This window comes from Danio rerio, chromosome 9 (genome assembly GCF_049306965.1).
Source record: "Danio rerio strain Tuebingen ecotype United States chromosome 9, GRCz12tu, whole genome shotgun sequence".
Lineage (NCBI taxonomy): Eukaryota > Metazoa > Chordata > Actinopteri > Cypriniformes > Danionidae > Danio > Danio rerio.
In genome coordinates this window covers 7,138,660-7,156,566 of record NC_133184.1, presented here as the reverse complement: position 1 = coordinate 7,156,566, position 17,907 = coordinate 7,138,660, and the positions used below count along the sequence as shown (strand labels likewise).

The 17,907-nt window shown below is 35.6% G+C and overlaps 2 protein-coding genes across 7 annotated transcripts in view; both read right to left on the bottom strand.

Moving 5' to 3' along the window:
• Positions 1-14,007, bottom strand: si:dkey-4e7.3. Of its 3 annotated transcripts, XM_073911779.1 has the most exons (8): positions 11,498-14,007; positions 10,325-10,347; positions 8,655-8,776; positions 6,688-6,872; positions 3,215-3,394; positions 3,023-3,134; positions 660-796; positions 1-568 (listed from the first exon to the last, which is right to left on the bottom strand). In XM_073911779.1, the coding sequence occupies exons 1-8, from the start codon at positions 11,534-11,536 to the stop codon at positions 221-223; spliced, it is 1,146 nt and encodes a 381-aa protein (XP_073767880.1). In that variant the 5' UTR covers positions 11,537-14,007; the 3' UTR covers positions 1-220. The 3 variants fall into 3 exon arrangements, with proteins under 3 accessions (XP_073767880.1, XP_005167497.1, NP_001243554.1); XM_005167440.5 differs by lacking the exons at positions 10,325-10,347; positions 11,498-14,007 and adding an exon at positions 8,858-9,056; NM_001256625.1 differs by lacking the exons at positions 10,325-10,347; positions 11,498-14,007 and having other exon boundaries at positions 8,655-9,056.
• Positions 13,300-17,907, bottom strand: part of inpp4aa (inositol polyphosphate-4-phosphatase type I Aa) — a 70,749-nt gene continuing 66,141 nt past the window's right edge. For 3 of the 4 annotated variants that reach the window (XM_073912210.1, XM_073912211.1, XM_017357717.3), the window contains 4 exons: positions 17,529-17,626; positions 17,316-17,428; positions 15,123-15,277; positions 13,300-14,910 (listed from right to left, as the gene is read on the bottom strand). In XM_073912210.1, coding sequence (XP_073768311.1) covers positions 14,778-14,910; positions 15,123-15,277; positions 17,316-17,428; positions 17,529-17,626 — 499 coding nt within the window. In that variant the 3' untranslated portion in view covers positions 13,300-14,777. The remainder of the gene's footprint in view (positions 14,911-15,122; positions 15,278-17,315; positions 17,429-17,528; positions 17,627-17,907) is intronic. The other variant, NM_001039973.2, reaches the window with a different exon arrangement.

Here is a 17,907-nt window from a genome sequence, read left to right as displayed (position 1 = left end):
TTAAACCAGTAGTATTTTAATTATAAAAATGTACTTCATCTAACATTCAACAAACGTTTTTTATCCAAACCAACTATGCGGGAATGGTTTTCAGTCATCATGATTTTATAATCACATAATATAGCCAACAGCAATTGATTATTAACGTGTGTATATAATAGCCAATAGCAATTGATTACCAACATGTATATAGTACTATATACAGCTATGGATGTCATCATTATTTTAAAGCGTTCATCAGGAGCTCTTTAAACCTCTCTAAGTCTACCTTCTTGAGGATGTGGGCTTTGTGAGTCTTCTGCAGGAGATCCAGATGATCCACCACCATCATGCCGCGGCAGCAGTTTCCCGCCAGCTCCACCGTCACGGCTCTCTCTAGACTTTCCAGGATAATGGTGTCATCAATGGCCGCCGCGATGGCGTAAGAGTCGCAGGAGATGAAGCCCTGTCCCGCCACCAGCTCCTTCTCGATCCTCTCGCTGTAGCTGTTCTTCATGCTGTGCTGGAAGATCTGCTTCATGAAGCGAGCTTTATCCGTGTCCTGCGCCAGCCAACCGTCACAGAACTCCTGAAATCCGCACATGCAGAGAGTGAGATGCACAAGTTGTATTATCATTATACAAGCATGCTTATATTTCATGGAGACGTGGATTGATTACCCAGGGTAATTTACTGTGGCAGGTGAACTCCCAGGCTGCAATGTAAACCGGGCAGGTGAACTCATTGAGGACAATATAAGCTGCTTCAGGATCAGCTGCAAAGTTGAATTCTCCACACATCGTGGTGTTTCCTCGAGCTACAGAAAAAAAAAAGGTTGGATAAAATTAAAAATAGAAATATAGATGTGTTTTCCAACCCTGGGGTCCGTTCTTCGTACCTCGCTTAAATGAGCTAAGATTATTTGGCAGATCCTGGATCTTTTCATCTCGATAACTGATCTCTCGCTAATTTGGTTCTTCAAACAAGTTCGTGAATCAGATTAGAATGTCTGGATAAACTGATCTGAGATCGCTGCGTGTGTTGTGAAGGACAGATCTATCGATCCTCGAAATCACGATCAGCAATGCAACGATTGGCTGACGGCACAGCAGTGTAATGACATCATCTGATTAATATTCAATTTTCCATGTGAGCAAAATTACATCAAATTAGCAGTAAACGGTTTGTTAAATATGACACGCAATAACCTTCCACATTTGTTGTGAGCTGCAGGCTTTACACTTTCATGTGTCAAGTGTATTCATCATGTATTTCAATGCAAATTTAGTTCCACATTTAGAAAATATTTTCTTTGTTATAGTAGCCATTTTTTAATCGGTGTAAGGAATAATTGGTTGTTTACAAAAGCGTTTTCATATTGGTAAAGGCGTCTGCAACTTTTGTGAAGCATCAAATCACTGGCATATTAACTATCAAAACATGTTTATGACTGCTGAAATGTATTATTGCTTTAATATGCACATATTCTGCATTTCTATTATACACAATTTGTACAAAAGCGAACTAAAAAGTTCATATCAATAAGTTTTCTCTTTGCACCACCAGGTGGCAATCTTTGTACTTTTATTTCGAGGGTGCAGATTGCATACGTTTTATTAACATGTATAACTTAATTTATTTTATTAATGACTATAACTTTATATATATATATATATATATATATATATATATATATATATATATATATATATAGTTAAAAAAAATATGTACCATTTTCCCAAGTGTATATAACTACTACTGTAAGAAAATATCAGAATTCGGAACATACTTTCTGTATCATATTTGCTTGAACTGAGCCGATCTAATCCTGTTTATATGAATTGAACCTGCTCCCGATCAGGTTTGACCTAGCAGAACTGTTGCTATGACAACAACTCTCGGATCAGCTTTGAAGAACGAAACGATCCTGGATTGTGTCAAATCGTCAATATCCAAATCCAGCTAACTGAGTAATCCACGTACGAAGAACGGACCCGTTCCTTTTTATATATGTTGCTTTATTTAACCAGATAAAAACCCATTGAGATTAAGATCTCGTTTACAAGGGTGACCTGACCAAGACTTATGGAAAAAAAAATATTAATAATAATAATTAATAGAAAAATTAATATAATACAAAAATACAGTTTACTTGTACAGCTATACCACATTACAATATATTAAAGACACATACATTGAGCCCAGATAGTCAAGCAGTGTGAAAACATCTGTGACACGACTACTTTCAAAATCATGCAGTCTGAACTCGGCATAAGGGGCACAGGGTTAATCTGCTCTTCTTTTTGGCATTGTGGCTGTTCATCAAGAAGATGACAAGGTTTGTTTGAGCCCGGGTCGACCATGGCTTGTTATTATATAACAATATATATGTATATAACAATATATACATGTATATATATTCATGCTGTAAAAGATCTCTCAGCTGTGTATTTTAAACATGGCGGCTCTTTTGTTTTCATTCTGGCTTGTTGCGCAAGCAAATGACGTGTCTCTGTAAACCAATAGCAATCAGCTGTGCTTCTAGCTCCGCCTTTTGGTACCCATACTCGTGTTTGGTAGGATGCAGTACTCTTCGATTCGCCTTTTGACAGTGGAAACGGCCATAAAAGCATACCAAACTGAACCGTACCATACCACACAGTGGAAACGGGCCAAAATTACATATTGTGCAGCCCTACAACAAAGTATCAAAAATGTCCTTTTCTTGTGTTTTTAAAAACATCTGCTTACAGATGACATTTTAAACTAAAACAATAATGAATTCTGTATGCCATGTGAGTAGGTGGCATTCTGTAAAGAAATACTATAATGTGAATGTCAAACACTTGCACATGCTTATAAGCTGTAAACAGTACTGACTTGCACTTTGAAACCCACTTTCAAAAGTCTACACTTTCAGGCTTACTAAATTTATATAATCATGTATATTAATAGCCAAAAAGCATAAACGGTAAAGTGTAAATGCCCCTAACACTAGATAAGCACTAAATAAAACAAAAAGCATCAAATATTCTAGACTCACAGTCAGTGTTGCCGCCCATAATGTAAAGGCCTTTGAGTTTTTGTGGTAATGAGGGGTCGAGTTTGACTGCCAGAGCCACATTGGTCAGTGGTGCCGTGGCCACTAAAGACACCTAAAGGAAGCAGAACACAAGATAAAACACTTGACCGTATAGCATTTCTAAAAAATATCCTGTCCTATAACCATACAGACCTCTCCGGGGTTCTCATTGACTATTCGGATCATTGCAGACACTGCGCCTTCCTTCTGGACAAGATCCAGACCAGGAGCTTCAGGGTCCGGTGCGTCCCCCAGTCCATCTTTACCATGAAAGTCTCCAGTGCCGACTACCTGTCCCAGTAGAGGTTTATTTGCTCCACGAAACACAGGAATCTAGAGCAGTACGCACACACATACACAATCAGGTTAAATTGTTATCATGAAGTTCATGTGCTGGACATTAATACATTACTATGCAGGTTGTTCTGAGAGCCATTTAAAGGGACAGATCACCTATAAATGAACATGTACTCATTCTCGAGTGGTTCCAGAACTTTGTTGAAAAAAATGATTTTCAGCATTTCTCTTTTCACTAGTAAACGAGTTTCTCTTTCACTAATATCAGTGAAAGTAATGTAGGGCGGCAACAACGAATCAATTAAATCGATAAAAATCGATTACTAAAAGCGCTGTCAACGAATTTTAAAAATCGATTCATTGATTATAACAAAAAAACTTAAGTTAAGCGTGAAGCGGAGTGAACATGGTCTCTCACGTGCACTGATATAGAGTTTGAGAGTTAGACAAGGATGAGGAGGAAGGGAGCAACAGCTGGGTTAATATCTGCAGAATCCTTCTTTTGTTTCGTTTTGAATTGAGGACCGTTAAGTCCCTGGTGCTGATGCTTTACTTGTTATGCAGCTTGACAAGCATGACATGTTAGCGTTAGCTCGTTTACCTTTAGAGCGGCAACTGAAAAAAATCAAACTGAGCTTTTACGCAGTGTTTGGCGCTGAGGCAGAGAGAGTTCACGCTGGGCTGAGCTCCCAGTAAGGGACAGTCGGAAAAGTGCTCATTTTACAGTTTTTTTTTATCGAAAACAAAACCAACCTACCCCCGCTGAGAAAGACGTGTCATATTTATGCACAATTATGCAGCGTTTTAACAACCTAATGCTTAATTTATGTTTTAAACATGCAAATACACTCAAGTACTAGTAAACAAAAAATTTCTAAGAGTTTGTAAAACACAAGAGTCTAACGATCCATTCAAATATAATTTGCAGATGTGTTTTATTCATATCAGATACACATTACACATAATGAAAGCAACTAAAGTTGAATCTATTCTTCTCTAGGTTCACCAGCCACTTACTTGCATGTATTTGGGGAGTAACTGGTGAATTTACTTGCTGAATCCTGCGTGTTGTGTTTTTTATGAATGAGAAATGCGCGTCAGCAAGTAAACATGGCGTAGACCATCTCATGTTATGGATCACGATCACTTACACGTTTATGTGAACTGGTAAAATAAAAAATCTGTTTGAGATTACATCTCATTAAGATTATTTTTCTTACCCAATTCACAAATAATTTAACTTGTTTTAAGCAAACAATCACTTTATTTTTAGGTGTTTTTTCAGAAAAACAAGACATAATTTCTGATGCTATTTCATTTAGTATGTATCTTGATTTAAAAAAATATTTAGATATTTAGATTGAAAACGGGACAAAATTACTTATAATTATAACGTATGACAGCTCAGGGATTAGCTTTTTAAAATTAATGGTTAGAAATTAATGCTTTTCTTTTTTATTCGATTCATCGATTAATCGATAAAAAATTGACAGATTAATCGATTATTTGAATAATCATTAGTTGCAGCCCTAGAGTAATGGATTGTTGGATGGAAACAATATTTTTAAATAGTTACCCGATTGGCTCACATAATTGAATCAATAATTCTGTCATCGATCCTGTGGTTGGTTTATCTCGGCTATCTGCATTGGCCTTGACATAGCGGCACATTCTCATTCTGAATCAGCAACCAGATTAAGCCTGGGTATGGATAAGATGATTAAACTAGGTCTAGCCAGTTCTTTTTTTCTGATATTCTGGGTTTCTTAATTCTATTTTGTGCAACACCCCCTCAGGTAACCCCTAATGACATCTATAGTATGAAAATTATACACTATGGAGGTCAATGACTACCCATTTCCAACATTCTTTAAATTATGTGCTTTTATGTTCAACAGGAAAAAAGAAAACAGGTTTGGAACAAGTGGAGGGTGAGAATGATGGCAGAATTTGTATTTTTTAAAGTTCAAAATAGCTTCTATAACGACTGTGGATATTATAAATGATCAAATACTGAGCATAAAGAAAGAAGGATAATTCTACTCTCCTCTACAGTAAAGTTTGTGATTGTGACAGTGTGTTATATTGGGAAAACAAGAATGGACTGGTGATCCCATTCCGGGATAATCAACTCTTTCAATTACGATAAGATGACAGTCATGCGCTCCAAAAACAATACTCTGCATTATTTCTTGTCATCGAGAAAACTGAGCTAAATAAGTAAACAACTGCTGACTGATTACATTTATAGTATCTGGTATGCTTACATGGAATTTGAGCAATAATTTCCCATAACCTTTCATGATGGGATTTCTGGACTGTCTTTGTTTGTTGTTAACTAGAATAAGGTAAAGGGATAGTTCGCCTTAAAATGAAAATGTACTCTCTTTTTATTCTCCCTCAACAACTGTCATCCACAGTAGGAAAAACAACTACTATGCAAGTTAATGGTTACAGGTATATATATATACACTTGTTTTATACTTTATATAAATATATGTGTGTGTGTGTATTCATCTTTTTTCACATTGTCATTATGGGGTATTGTGTGTGTGTGTAGAATTTTGAGTCAATAAATGGGTTTATTCCATTTTAGAATAAGGCTGTAACATAAAAAAATGTGGAAAAAGTGAAGCGCTATGAACACTTTCTAGATGTACTGTAAATGAGTACACCTCTCACAATTTTTTCATTTTAAATTCATATTTTTGATAGGAAGCTATTCAATATTATATTTGTGCAAATAAATTAAAATAGGCAGGACTGAAGCCAAATCTGGAGCTTTTCTAACAAAAATAACTTACGACAATGGTCCAAAAACTAGTACACCCACATTTATATATTATAGAACAATTATTAAATACTAATTTAAAAAAAAGGAAAAATTTAATTGAAATTTTGTAGGTAGTAATTTATTTTTGCAATATTTTGTATGAATATAATTGTTTTATCTTTCAATGTCTAATTATGTTTGGTGACTAAAATATTAATTTAGTAAATATATCTGTTTATTAAATCTGTTTTGTTTAAATGCACAAAAAAGCATCACCTATATTCACTGAGAAATGGATCAAAATGAGCTGCACTCAATTATGAATATGCTAAATATGCAGAGTTTTTGGAATATCAAGTTTTGGTACACTAAATGAAAAATGAGCCATTCTCTTCTATAAATCAAGGTAGGACTTTCAACAATTAATACAATTACACAAGACACTTTAATGTGCAGAGAAAATTGTAGCACTTTTTTAAAGCTTGAAACCCCCTTTTCTACTTTTACCCACATACTAATGTTTTTTTTTTTTTTTTCCAGTATACCACCATCTTACCTCCAGATGCTTACAGACTTTGAGAATGCGCAGGACGTTCTTGCACACATTCTCCACTGACGTGTTGCCATGAACGCAGCTGATGCCCAGGATCTGCACGCCAGGCACTGCCAAAGCCATCATGATAGCCTGAGCATCATCCACACCACAGTCCACGTCCACAAACAGCTTCTTCATGCTGAATTCTGGGCAAACAAGTGTTCAAAACAGCTGCTGGTTAAATATCTGGACTGGTAAAATTCAATTGAAATCAAATCACTGTACATTAATTTAGCTTTTGATCTCTCTCTCAATACATATACAGTGGGTAAATAAGTATTAAACATGTCATGTTTATTCTTGGAAATAGTATCACTAATAAAGCTGTTGACATGAAATTGAACCAGATTTTGGTAAAAACCTGAAAAATGAATTATATTTAATAACAATGAAATAACACAGGGATCATGTACTGAACTACTGACACGTGTTTTATACTTTATATAAAAGGTGTTTCTGGTAAAGACGCCTCTCATATGGAGAATGAAATCACATGAATTGCTCAGGTGCGAGTGTTTCACAGACTTCAACAGAGTGTAAGAATCTTGATGTTCTGTGGGTCTCATCTGTCAATTCTGATCTTTATTTTGTATTTCCTATTGGATTTAATTCAGGTGATTGGCTGGGCCATTCTACAGCTTGATTTTCTTTCTTTGAAAGCGTTTGAGTTTCCTTGGCTGTGTTTTGGATCATTGTCTTGCTGAAATGTCCACCATGGCTTCATCCTATCATCCTGATAATGTAGATGTTGAACTAAAGTAGCAAATATTCATTTACACTGAGGAAGGGCAGAGAGTTACTGAAGAACTACTGAAAGATTTCAGCTGCTGTCTGGGCATCCATTGCCTTTCTATACCTCTCTTTCTTCATGTGTTCAATACTTTCTCCCTGTGTCATTTCATGAAAATGGTGATGTGTTCAATATAGTTTATATAAAAATATGTATGTATGTATGTACACAGACACACACACTATTCAACATGTCTATCTATCTGTCTATCTATCTATCTATCTATCTATCTATCTGAGCAATTCCATGCAAATGTCAACCTTGCTATAAAAAATAATTAGGTTTTCGCCAAAATATTGAAACTGTTTTTGCGTTTTTTGGTGTGTAAGCAAATATTTTACAGTGCTTCAAAAATACTCAAAAATGTCTGTTAATGTTTTCAAACTATTATATTTGATTTACCAAAATCACACAAGTGCCAATTTCACATCTGTCACATCCATAATGAAGAGATGTCACATCTATAACGCAGATTTTTTCCTCATAAATGTAAAAAATGTCAAATAAAATAAAATTAATCATTTTTACTTTCTAGGAAGGCAACTCTTATCCTTTTAATTAGCATTAATTCCTTTGGGTTGTGCAGTTTAATTAACAGAATTTCTATGTTGTATACAGTACACTTGCAGACTTTTTTTGGTCACATTTAATGTTTATTTTCCTCGTTCAAAATCTAAAAATTGTTAACAGATCGATATATTTCTGGTCCTTTAACTCGGTGGTTAACGTTAGTTGTTTTGGAAAATATAAATCGATGTTTCAATATAATGTTAACATACTCTCTTTGTGAATTCAAGAATTGGCGGATGAGTAAACGATGGCAGAATTGAAATTGTGTGATGAACTACCCCTTTAATTATTAAACACAAATTAAAGATAGAAACTTCGAATCTCAAGCAAAACCAAACTTAATTTCTTTCTTTTCTTTTGTAGGTTAAAATATAAAAACAAAAAAGCATTCGTTTACAGTCGTCTTAGCTCATATTTGCGTTACCAAGAGTGTCACTATTCATTCTGGTGGACACTGTATTTTACTGTAAACTGTGGATACTTCAAGTCAACATGTCAGTCAATTACATGACTAATTGGTAGCGTACTGATTACAAATATGCATGAACTTGGAGGATTCTTCTCTTACCTGTAACGTTAGAAAAGTGTCGCAGGCTGCAGGTGTTGGTGAGAGACTCCTGAAAGCGGTAACGTTTTATGGTGTCCTCGTGCTCTCCGTGTCTGGAACAACCGTCAGGAGAACCTTTGGAGCTTTGAGTAATTCGTTACGTAACCGTGATTAATTTAATGTTTTAGTAAGGTAATACAGTCAAAACAACTATAAATGTTTACCGGTTTCTGGCTAATCCATGAATCAGTTTCCTTGTAAGAAACGCTTTTCTTAAAATATATCTAAATCGTAGGGAAGATAACATTTACGTAAAAAATTGCACGTACATGCACTTTAATATTGCTTTGCTAAACACTAAGCAGAACACAGAGCGTAGAAAAGTCCGCAAACTTGACTTCCCAGTTAACTGTTTAACAGAATGATTCGCAGACGTGATTCGTGTTACTTTTCTCCACGCTGATCAGAGCGGACCAATCACAGTTGTCTGAAATTTCAAAATAAAACTTCTTTTACAGACTGAGCTAAACTCTGAACCTCAACTCTGAAAACTGGACTGAGTTTCAATTTACAAGAACTTCTATGTTAAGCTGTTTTGACACAAACTACATTGTAAAAGCACTATATAAATAAACATGAATTGAATTATAATATTAATGAAAAATCATGTTATTTATGACGTCTGGACATAGACATTTGTATAACTGTTGATATTCTACTACATTTATTATATTACATTGTTACATTATCAAAAAATATTATAAGCTGTCGATATTTTGGTAAAAACCAGTATGAATATTTTTCTAAATGATGCAAAATGGTGCATAAATTCTTTTATTAAAATGATAATTTGTGTGTGTGTGTGTGTGTGTGTGTGTGTGTGTGTGTTTTCAGTGATTCTGCTTGTTAGGCACTGTTTAGGACCAATTCTCAATAACATTCTGTGCTTTAAAAGAAAAAATATAGATATTATTTGAGTGTGCTAACCTGTTGAAAATTCAATGTTGATTTTTCAAATCTCCGACTGTTGATTAAATGTTAATTCAATGAAGGTCTGATCTCTGGGTTGAGCTTTTACTAAATCTAAACTTCCAAATTGTATTTTCAAACTACATTAACTTTACATAAAAACTATTCAACTGTAGGCTACTTGTATCTAGGGCTGCAATTTACAATTATTTTAATAATCGATTAATCTGTTGATTATTTTTCGATTAATTGATGGATCGGATAAAAAAAAGAAAAGCATTCATTTCTAACCATTTATTTAAAAAAGCTCATTTCTGAGCTGTTATACTACTACTACTAATAATAATAATAATAATAATAATAATAATAATAATAACAATAAAAAAACAAAGTAGTTTTGTCCTGTTTTCAATCCAAATATCAAAATATTTTTAAATCAAGATAAATACTATACACATGATATAGCATCAGAAATTATGTCTTGTTCTCTAAAAAAACACTTAAAATTAAACGATTGTTTGCTAAAAACAAGTTAAATTACTTGTGAATTGGGTAAGAAAAATAATCTTAATTAGAAGTTTTACCAGTTCACATAAACGTGTAAGTGATCTTGATCTATAACGTGAGATGGTCTACGCCATGTTTACTTGCAGCCGCGCGTTTGCCTCATTCATAAAAACCACAACACGCAAGATTCAGCACGTAAATTCACCAGTACTCACCAAATACATGCATGTTGGTGAACCTAGAGAAGAATAGATTCAACTTTAGTTACTTTCACTATGTGTAATGTGTATCTGATATGAATAAAACACATCTGCAAATTATATTTGAATGGATTGTTAGACTCTCGTGTGTTTTACAAACTCTTAAAAATGTTTTGTTTTACTAGTACTTGTGTGTATTTACTTGTCTAAAACATAAATTAAGCATTAGGTTGCATAATTGTGATAATATGACACGTCTTTCTCAGCGGGGTTAAGTTGGTTTTGTTTTCGAAAAAAACGTAAGAAGACGCACTTTTCCGACGGTCCCCTTACTGAGAGTTCTGCTTAGCGCCAGACACCAAATCTCAGGGTGCTTTCACACCTACACTTTTGTTTCGGAACGTGTCTCGTTTGCCCAGTTAGCGCGGTTCGTTTGGCATATGTGAACAGGGCAATCGCGCTCTGTTCCGCGCCAAAGTAATCGCTCTGAGATCGCTTGAATGAGGTGGTCTCGGCTCGATTGAAACAAACCCTGGAGCGGTTCGATTACAGTGAGAAAGCGATCCGATCCGAGCGCGGTTATATCACAGTGTTTTATGGATATGTAATAGGCATACAGCCATATGAAGAGAGAATTATGAGTATGGCGGGAAATTTCGCGAGTCTCCGGATGCCCGCAAACGAGTGATGATCTCCCGGTAATCTCACGTCTCCCTCCCGGTCCTCAAATAGGCATCGTCGCGCACCCTTTTCTCCCCTCCCCACCGCGTCTCTCCTCAGACACGTCACGCGCGCACCCTGTCAATCACCATCAAACCACCACCTCTCCTGACAGCTTAGCGGGACGCTGCAAAATAAACCCTGACACTCTGACCAATGTAGGGAGAGTTTACTCGCACGTGACTTGTTTTAGCTCTTTTGGTCCGATTAGAAACTTTGCAGTGTGAAAGCAAACCGCTCCAAGAGCAAAGAGCAACAATGTAACAATTTTAATCCCTGTTTCGGAACAACTGAATCGATTCACAGGTGTGAAAGCACCCTCAGTTTTTTCAGTTGCCGCTCTAAATGTAAACGAGCTAACGCTAACTTGTCATGCTTGTCAAGCTGGATAACAAGTAAAACATCAGCACCAGGGACTCAACGGTCCTCACGTCAAAACAACAAGAGTAGGATTCTGTAGATATTTACCAAGCTGTTGCTCCCTTCCTCTTCATCCTTGTTGTCCATGAGAAGCCAAACTCTGTATCAGTGCGCGACAGAGACCGTGTTCACTCCGCTCCACGCTGAACTAAAGTGTTTTTTTAATAATCGAACGACCCTGTCGTGTGACACAACGAATCCATTACGAAATTTGTTGGCAACGTAATCGATTTTTATTGATTTAATCGATTCGTTGTTGCAGCCCTACAATAGCAGACTATAGAACATAGGTCTCATAGTTATGTCAGTAAAGGACACACACACATCGCAAAATGCGGAAGTTTGTTTCTTTCCATTTGGCGTATGTTATTTAATTCCATAACACTCTCACTAGTCTTTACTCCTTATTTGCGTCTAATACCCCAGTTTGTCACGAGGGCAGAAATGTTCATAAATGAATGTGAAACTGCCAAACTGCAGTTAAAGTCGCCCAAAATTACAGGAAACTCATGAAAGCACTTCACGTAAACACCTTAATTATATTATTGTCTATTAGGCAAATAACTGGCAATACAGTGGCGTAGTGGGTAGCATGTTCGCCTCACAACAAGAAGGTCGCTGGGTCGCTGGTTCAAGCCTCGGCTCATTTGGCGTTTCTTGTTGGAGTTTGCATGTTCTCCCTGTGTTCACGTGGGTTTCCTCCGGGTGCTCCGGTTTCCCCCACAGTCCAAAGACATGCGGTACAGGTGAATTGGGTAGGCTAAATTGTCCGTCGTGTATGAGTGTGTGTGTGAATGTTTCCCAGAGATGGGTTGCGGCTGGAAGGGCATCTGCTGTGTAAAAACTTGCTGGATAAGTTGGCGGTTCATTCCGCTGTGGCGACCCCGGATTAATAAAGGGACTAAGCCGACAAGAAATGAATGAGGGCAAATAACTAGACTACAGATGTCCATGTAAGCGTAGTCAGTAGTTTCTTTGAAGTTAGTGGAAGATCCAGAAGGGCATCCTGCTGAATTGATTCAGAAGGGCACTTTTTTTGTCAGACGGTTTGACTTTCATTCATCGTTATTTATTTTAAAAAGCACCCAGTCCATTTTATTTGTGTATGTTTTACTCGAACGCATAAACTCTACAGGTGCCTGATAGTTAAATGTGGAGCTAACATAAATCAGATTCACTCTAGCGAACTGCATCATGCTAGCACGTCAGGTTTGATGTGGTAATATCACAGTAGAAATACACACACGTTCAAAGACTCGTTCTCGCCCCCTACAGTGCAATTTGGCAAGGTATACATCCGCGCTACAATATCAAAGTGAAAGTCATCTGCTTGCGTAGAACAGACCCAGCTCCCAACCCAACTTTGAGAATAGATTAACGGCGATATTTTTTTTTCTCACCCAATATGAGCCTGATCTCACGAGAAAACGTAAGTATTTTACGTTTTGCCAGTTTAGTGGCTAATTCGCATGAATTTGTACCAGTTCAGTCGTACGAAATTGTACGATTTTAAAAAGGAGGCGTGGCACCTAACCCCACCCCTAAACCCAACCGTCATTGGGGGATGAGCAAATCGTACTAAATTGTACAAATTAGATCGTACGAATTCATATGAAAAAGCCACTAAATCAAAAAGTTACGAATTGCCGTAAGATTGTGTTGGTTTATCGCCTTTTTTCATATTTATTTTGTGTCGTCACTTGTAGCTTTATATATACGGGAAGCTTCTGTATCCAAAACATTGTATGTGTGTGAAGCACACTTGTCAATAAACTGATTCTGATTCTGAAAAATAGACGAGTTTGCTGAAGATCTGACAATCGGTCCAGGAACAGACAGCAAACAGTTGCTTAAGGTTGGTGAATTCAATTTAATTCTTAAAGCTGTATGTTTGGAGGAAAGAGGCATTTTGTACAGCAAGGTATCCGAACATACATTCGAAAATAAAAACATACACTGAAAGACCAATAGGGCAGCATGCTCTTACAACACAGCAGTGCTTCAGCACTTACAACAGTGAAAAAGAACAACAACAGCTCTCGCATGGAAACATAAAAAACAAAATCAAAAGATCCGTGTGGTAAAACAATCACATCATGTACGCTCAATGTGTAAACGGCTGACCATCCATGCGGTGCATCTGGTTAGAATTTAAAAGACTGTCTCAGCAGAGGTTAAGACACATGCTCATGTCTCCTGTCTGTAATATGCTATATAAACCAGGAACTGCAGTCCATTTGTGCAGAGATAAACGCTGATGATTTGAACCGAGATCATTACATGTACTTATTATTATGCTTTGTAATGCAACGTCGATTATGGTCTGCGTTACAATTAAATAAATAATCTAAATGCACTCCTCTGCTTTACAAAAACTAAATATTCCTCGCATTTTAGAAGCACCCTGCATCCTTTTAGATCATAACTGAATCTCATATCAATGCCTAACAAAACAAAACTAGTCAATGAACATATGGATAGTGTCTTACTCACAGATATCCTTACAAAGAATGTATGTTCACACAGTATGCTTGCTTGTACTGAGGCTAGCTGTGCTTGGCAATATTTTGAGGAAACGTGTCCTCTTAAAACTCTACAACCCGTACAACGCACAGTCAGGAGAGGGGGGGGGGGGGGGGGCCTGCGTTAAAGCGCTAACACTCTTAAAGAGAGAGTCTTACAGTAACGAAATAAACCACGTCACGAACAGACTGGAAGTATCTACATATCTATCTTAACACGTGAGTTTGGTGGACTCTCTTAAGGCAGCTAGTATCGTGTAGACTTGAAGTGATGATGAATAATCTGATCTTATAAATCGTATGTCTCTGAGAACAAATCCACTACAGCACATACTGTATATATACGTCACCTATAACCTATTGAACCTTAAATACAATCTAAAGGATGATAAAACACAGATTTGCTTCTGAGTGCTGATAGACCTTTGTGTTTTAGTACAAAGATCATGCTGGAAAGCATTTAAAACGTGTGTATATATGTTAACTAAACACAGATTGAAAGAATTAGATGCTTTTGGGGGGTGTAAAACGCTTTGATATTCATGTATATATCGTTTCGTTTTAAATAACAGGCCTTCTTACCTGCTTTCAGTGCAACAATCTAGACGTTCGCTTGAACTTTCTTTCCCTATCTCTCCTTTCTTCTCGAAGCCAAGAGCTTTGGGGGATCTGAGAAACATTAACATTGTCATCTGGATGATAACCAGAGCGTATTACAGCATGACTGTGCATAATAAAACTTTCCTTCAGATATGTGGTGATAAAGTAAGGAGGACGAGGGGGGAACATGCAGCTCTCGTCGCAGATCAGGTCTCCACTTTCCCGAAGGTTCCCTCTGGTGGTCTGTACTGCTTAGGGAAGGTCTTTAGCTGGAGCGAGTTGAAGGCGTATTTGCGGCTGCCCACGTTTTTCATGGTGTTTTCTCGTCGACAGCCCTCACTGTGGGACCGGAGAGGCAATTAAGATTGATACACTGTATAATAAAAGGCTTTTATAAAATAATGGCATTTTTATTGACTCATACAAAGCTTTTTTAAACAACTAAATGCTTTTTTGATTTTGTTAAAATCTTGTTTTCATCTGTAGAAAATATTTGAGAAAAATGCTAATGAAAACTTTTAGGCTGAACACTGCTGTAAATCCAGTCTCACCTGCGCATACAGTCGAGGGCCTGCGTGAAGACCTGCGGGGCCATGCAGTGCTCACTCTGGAGGATCTGACACTGCTCCAGTGTCACCGACATGGCCGTCCGATCCTTTGCACTCTTGCAGCTGGTCACCCGCACACCATTCAGACGCCGACAAATCTTGAAACGAGTAAGGAAAAAATAATCATTTGAATTCAGATGAATATCTGCCGCCCTGAGGTTTAACGCATTTATTATGAAGGGACAAAAGCTACAGGGGTTTCCCCAGTTGGAGGAATTATTATGTTATAACATATACAGTTGAAGTCAGAATTTTTAGCCCCCCTGAATTATTTGCAAAAATGAGTAAATAAATAAATAAATACATATTAAATACATAAATACAATAAAAAGAAATCCATTTATAAAAATTAAATAAATTAAATAATTACAATAAAAATAAATCCATAAATAAAATTAAATATATACAATAAATATTAATAAATAAAAATGAGTAAATAAATAAATAAAACCATATTAAATACATAAATACAATAAAAAATAAATCCATTAATAAAAAATAAATAAATAAAATAATTACAATAAAAATGAATCCAAAAATAAAAATAAATACAATACAATAAAATAAATAAATGAAAATAAATAAGAAGATAAATAAATACATCAAATACAATACAAATGAATCCATTAATAAAAAAATAATACATAAAATAATTACAATAAAATAACTAAAATATTTTATTTATAATAACTAAATAAATAAAAACAATAAAAATAAATAAATACAAAAAATAAAAATAAAATAATAAAATAATTACAATAAAAAAATCCATACAAATTTAATTCAATAAAAAAATTAATACAATAATAATAATAATAATAAAATAATAATAATAAATACACAAATTAAAATAAATACAATAAAAATAAATACATAAATAAATAAACAAACAATTGAATTAATAAATTAAAGAGCCCCTATTATACATTAAAAAGGGTCATATTTTGGTTTTGGGGGTCTTCAACAACAGGCTAATAAGCATGCAAGGTCAAAAAACACTTTCATTTTCTTATAATATGCAGTTACTTTTACCTAATTATCCCAACAACTCCCATACGATTCGTTCAGCGATTCATTTGTTCCCAAACCCCTCCTTAGCGTGAAGCTAATCTGTGCTGATTTGACTGATGACGCAGTCTGTTGCGGTTGGTAGACATTGTTTAGCACGAGACGAAATGCCTACCACAGCTTATCAACAATATTGAAGTAGAGTGCATAAGGTGTGTCTCCCGAGCTCACAAATGCATTTAAATCTGTAAACAAAGTGGCATGCATTGGATTTTCAACGTGGCATTAGACGCGATATGAGAATATAAAGAGTTAACCAGACACAGTACAAGCGGTTACACAGTTAAAATACTTAATTTGAAAGCTAGAGAAAACAAGGAGGCAACCATTTTAATCGCACTTACTTACAGTTGTGAAATGGGGGAAAAAACTGATCCATGATCCATGTACTGATAAAGTTCCTGTCGTGCTCTGACAAAGTCCCTTTCATAAAAAAACTCAAGCGCTGGTTTTTCACAGTTTCATCTTTGGGTACAGAAAATAACACTAACTTTCCCCTCACATTTCCAATAATATCCAGCTGAGCACAGCGTCTACGTGACTTTATTCAATTGAGATCTGCTTCAATGTTTGCTCCAATATTTCACTTCACTTCACATCAGCTGTGTTACACACTACATTGAAGGTCTTTTAAAAAACCCATAATAGGGGCTCTTTAAAATAAAATAAAATAAAATAAAATAAAATAAAATAAAATAAAATAAAATAAAATAAAATAAAATAAAATGAATCAAAATAAAATAAAATTAAATAAAATAAAATAAAATTAAATTAAATTTAAAAAAAGGTCTTTTAAAAAACCCATAATAGGGGCTCTTTAAAATAAAATAAAATAAAATAAAATGAATCAAAATAAAATAAAATAAAATAAAATAAAATAAAATAAAATAAAATAAAATAAAATAAAATAAAATAAAATAAAATAAAATTTAATTTAATTTAATTTAATTTAATTTAATTTAATTTAATTTAATAAACTAAAATTAAATTAAATTAAATTAAATTTCATTTCTTCCTAGTCATTTTATTAAATATGATGAAAATGAAACATCAGATGTATCACTGTACCTCTGCTGCCTGCAACAGGATGTCCACGTTCTTGCTCTTCCTGGCATTGATATTTTGACTGAGGAACCGGAGAAGCTCAGGCACACAGTTTTGACTGCGAGAGCGTGGCAAACCTATGGAGGAGGCATTCAAGAGGTGAGGACTAAAAAATAACCCACCTACTAATGTTTCATAAAGGAACAAGAGGGATACAGTAGAGCTTTCAGAACTCACAGTCTTCAGGCAGCACTTCTTTAAACTGGTCATAATAAGAGGTAAGACGAGCGAGACTCTCCATATTCACGACTTCCTGCAGTGACGTGTCTCCAAACCTAAACAAACGTGGTTAAGTTTAACATTACACTTAATTATCTGTATTTCAATTACCACTGTGTTTGATATATAACCTATTGTAGCTTCAGGTGTAATTTTTCGCAGCATCACAGAGTAGAAGTGCTTGTGTGCAGCTGGCTAATGAGAGATCTGTAATCTGGGTCTATAAAAGGTGTTTATTGTGTTTGAACTGTTTTTGATGATGGCACACTTTCATTGCTGCCGGATCTGGCAAGGGCGGCCGAGAGTGATGAAAGGCTGGAAAGGAAATGCTGTGTGG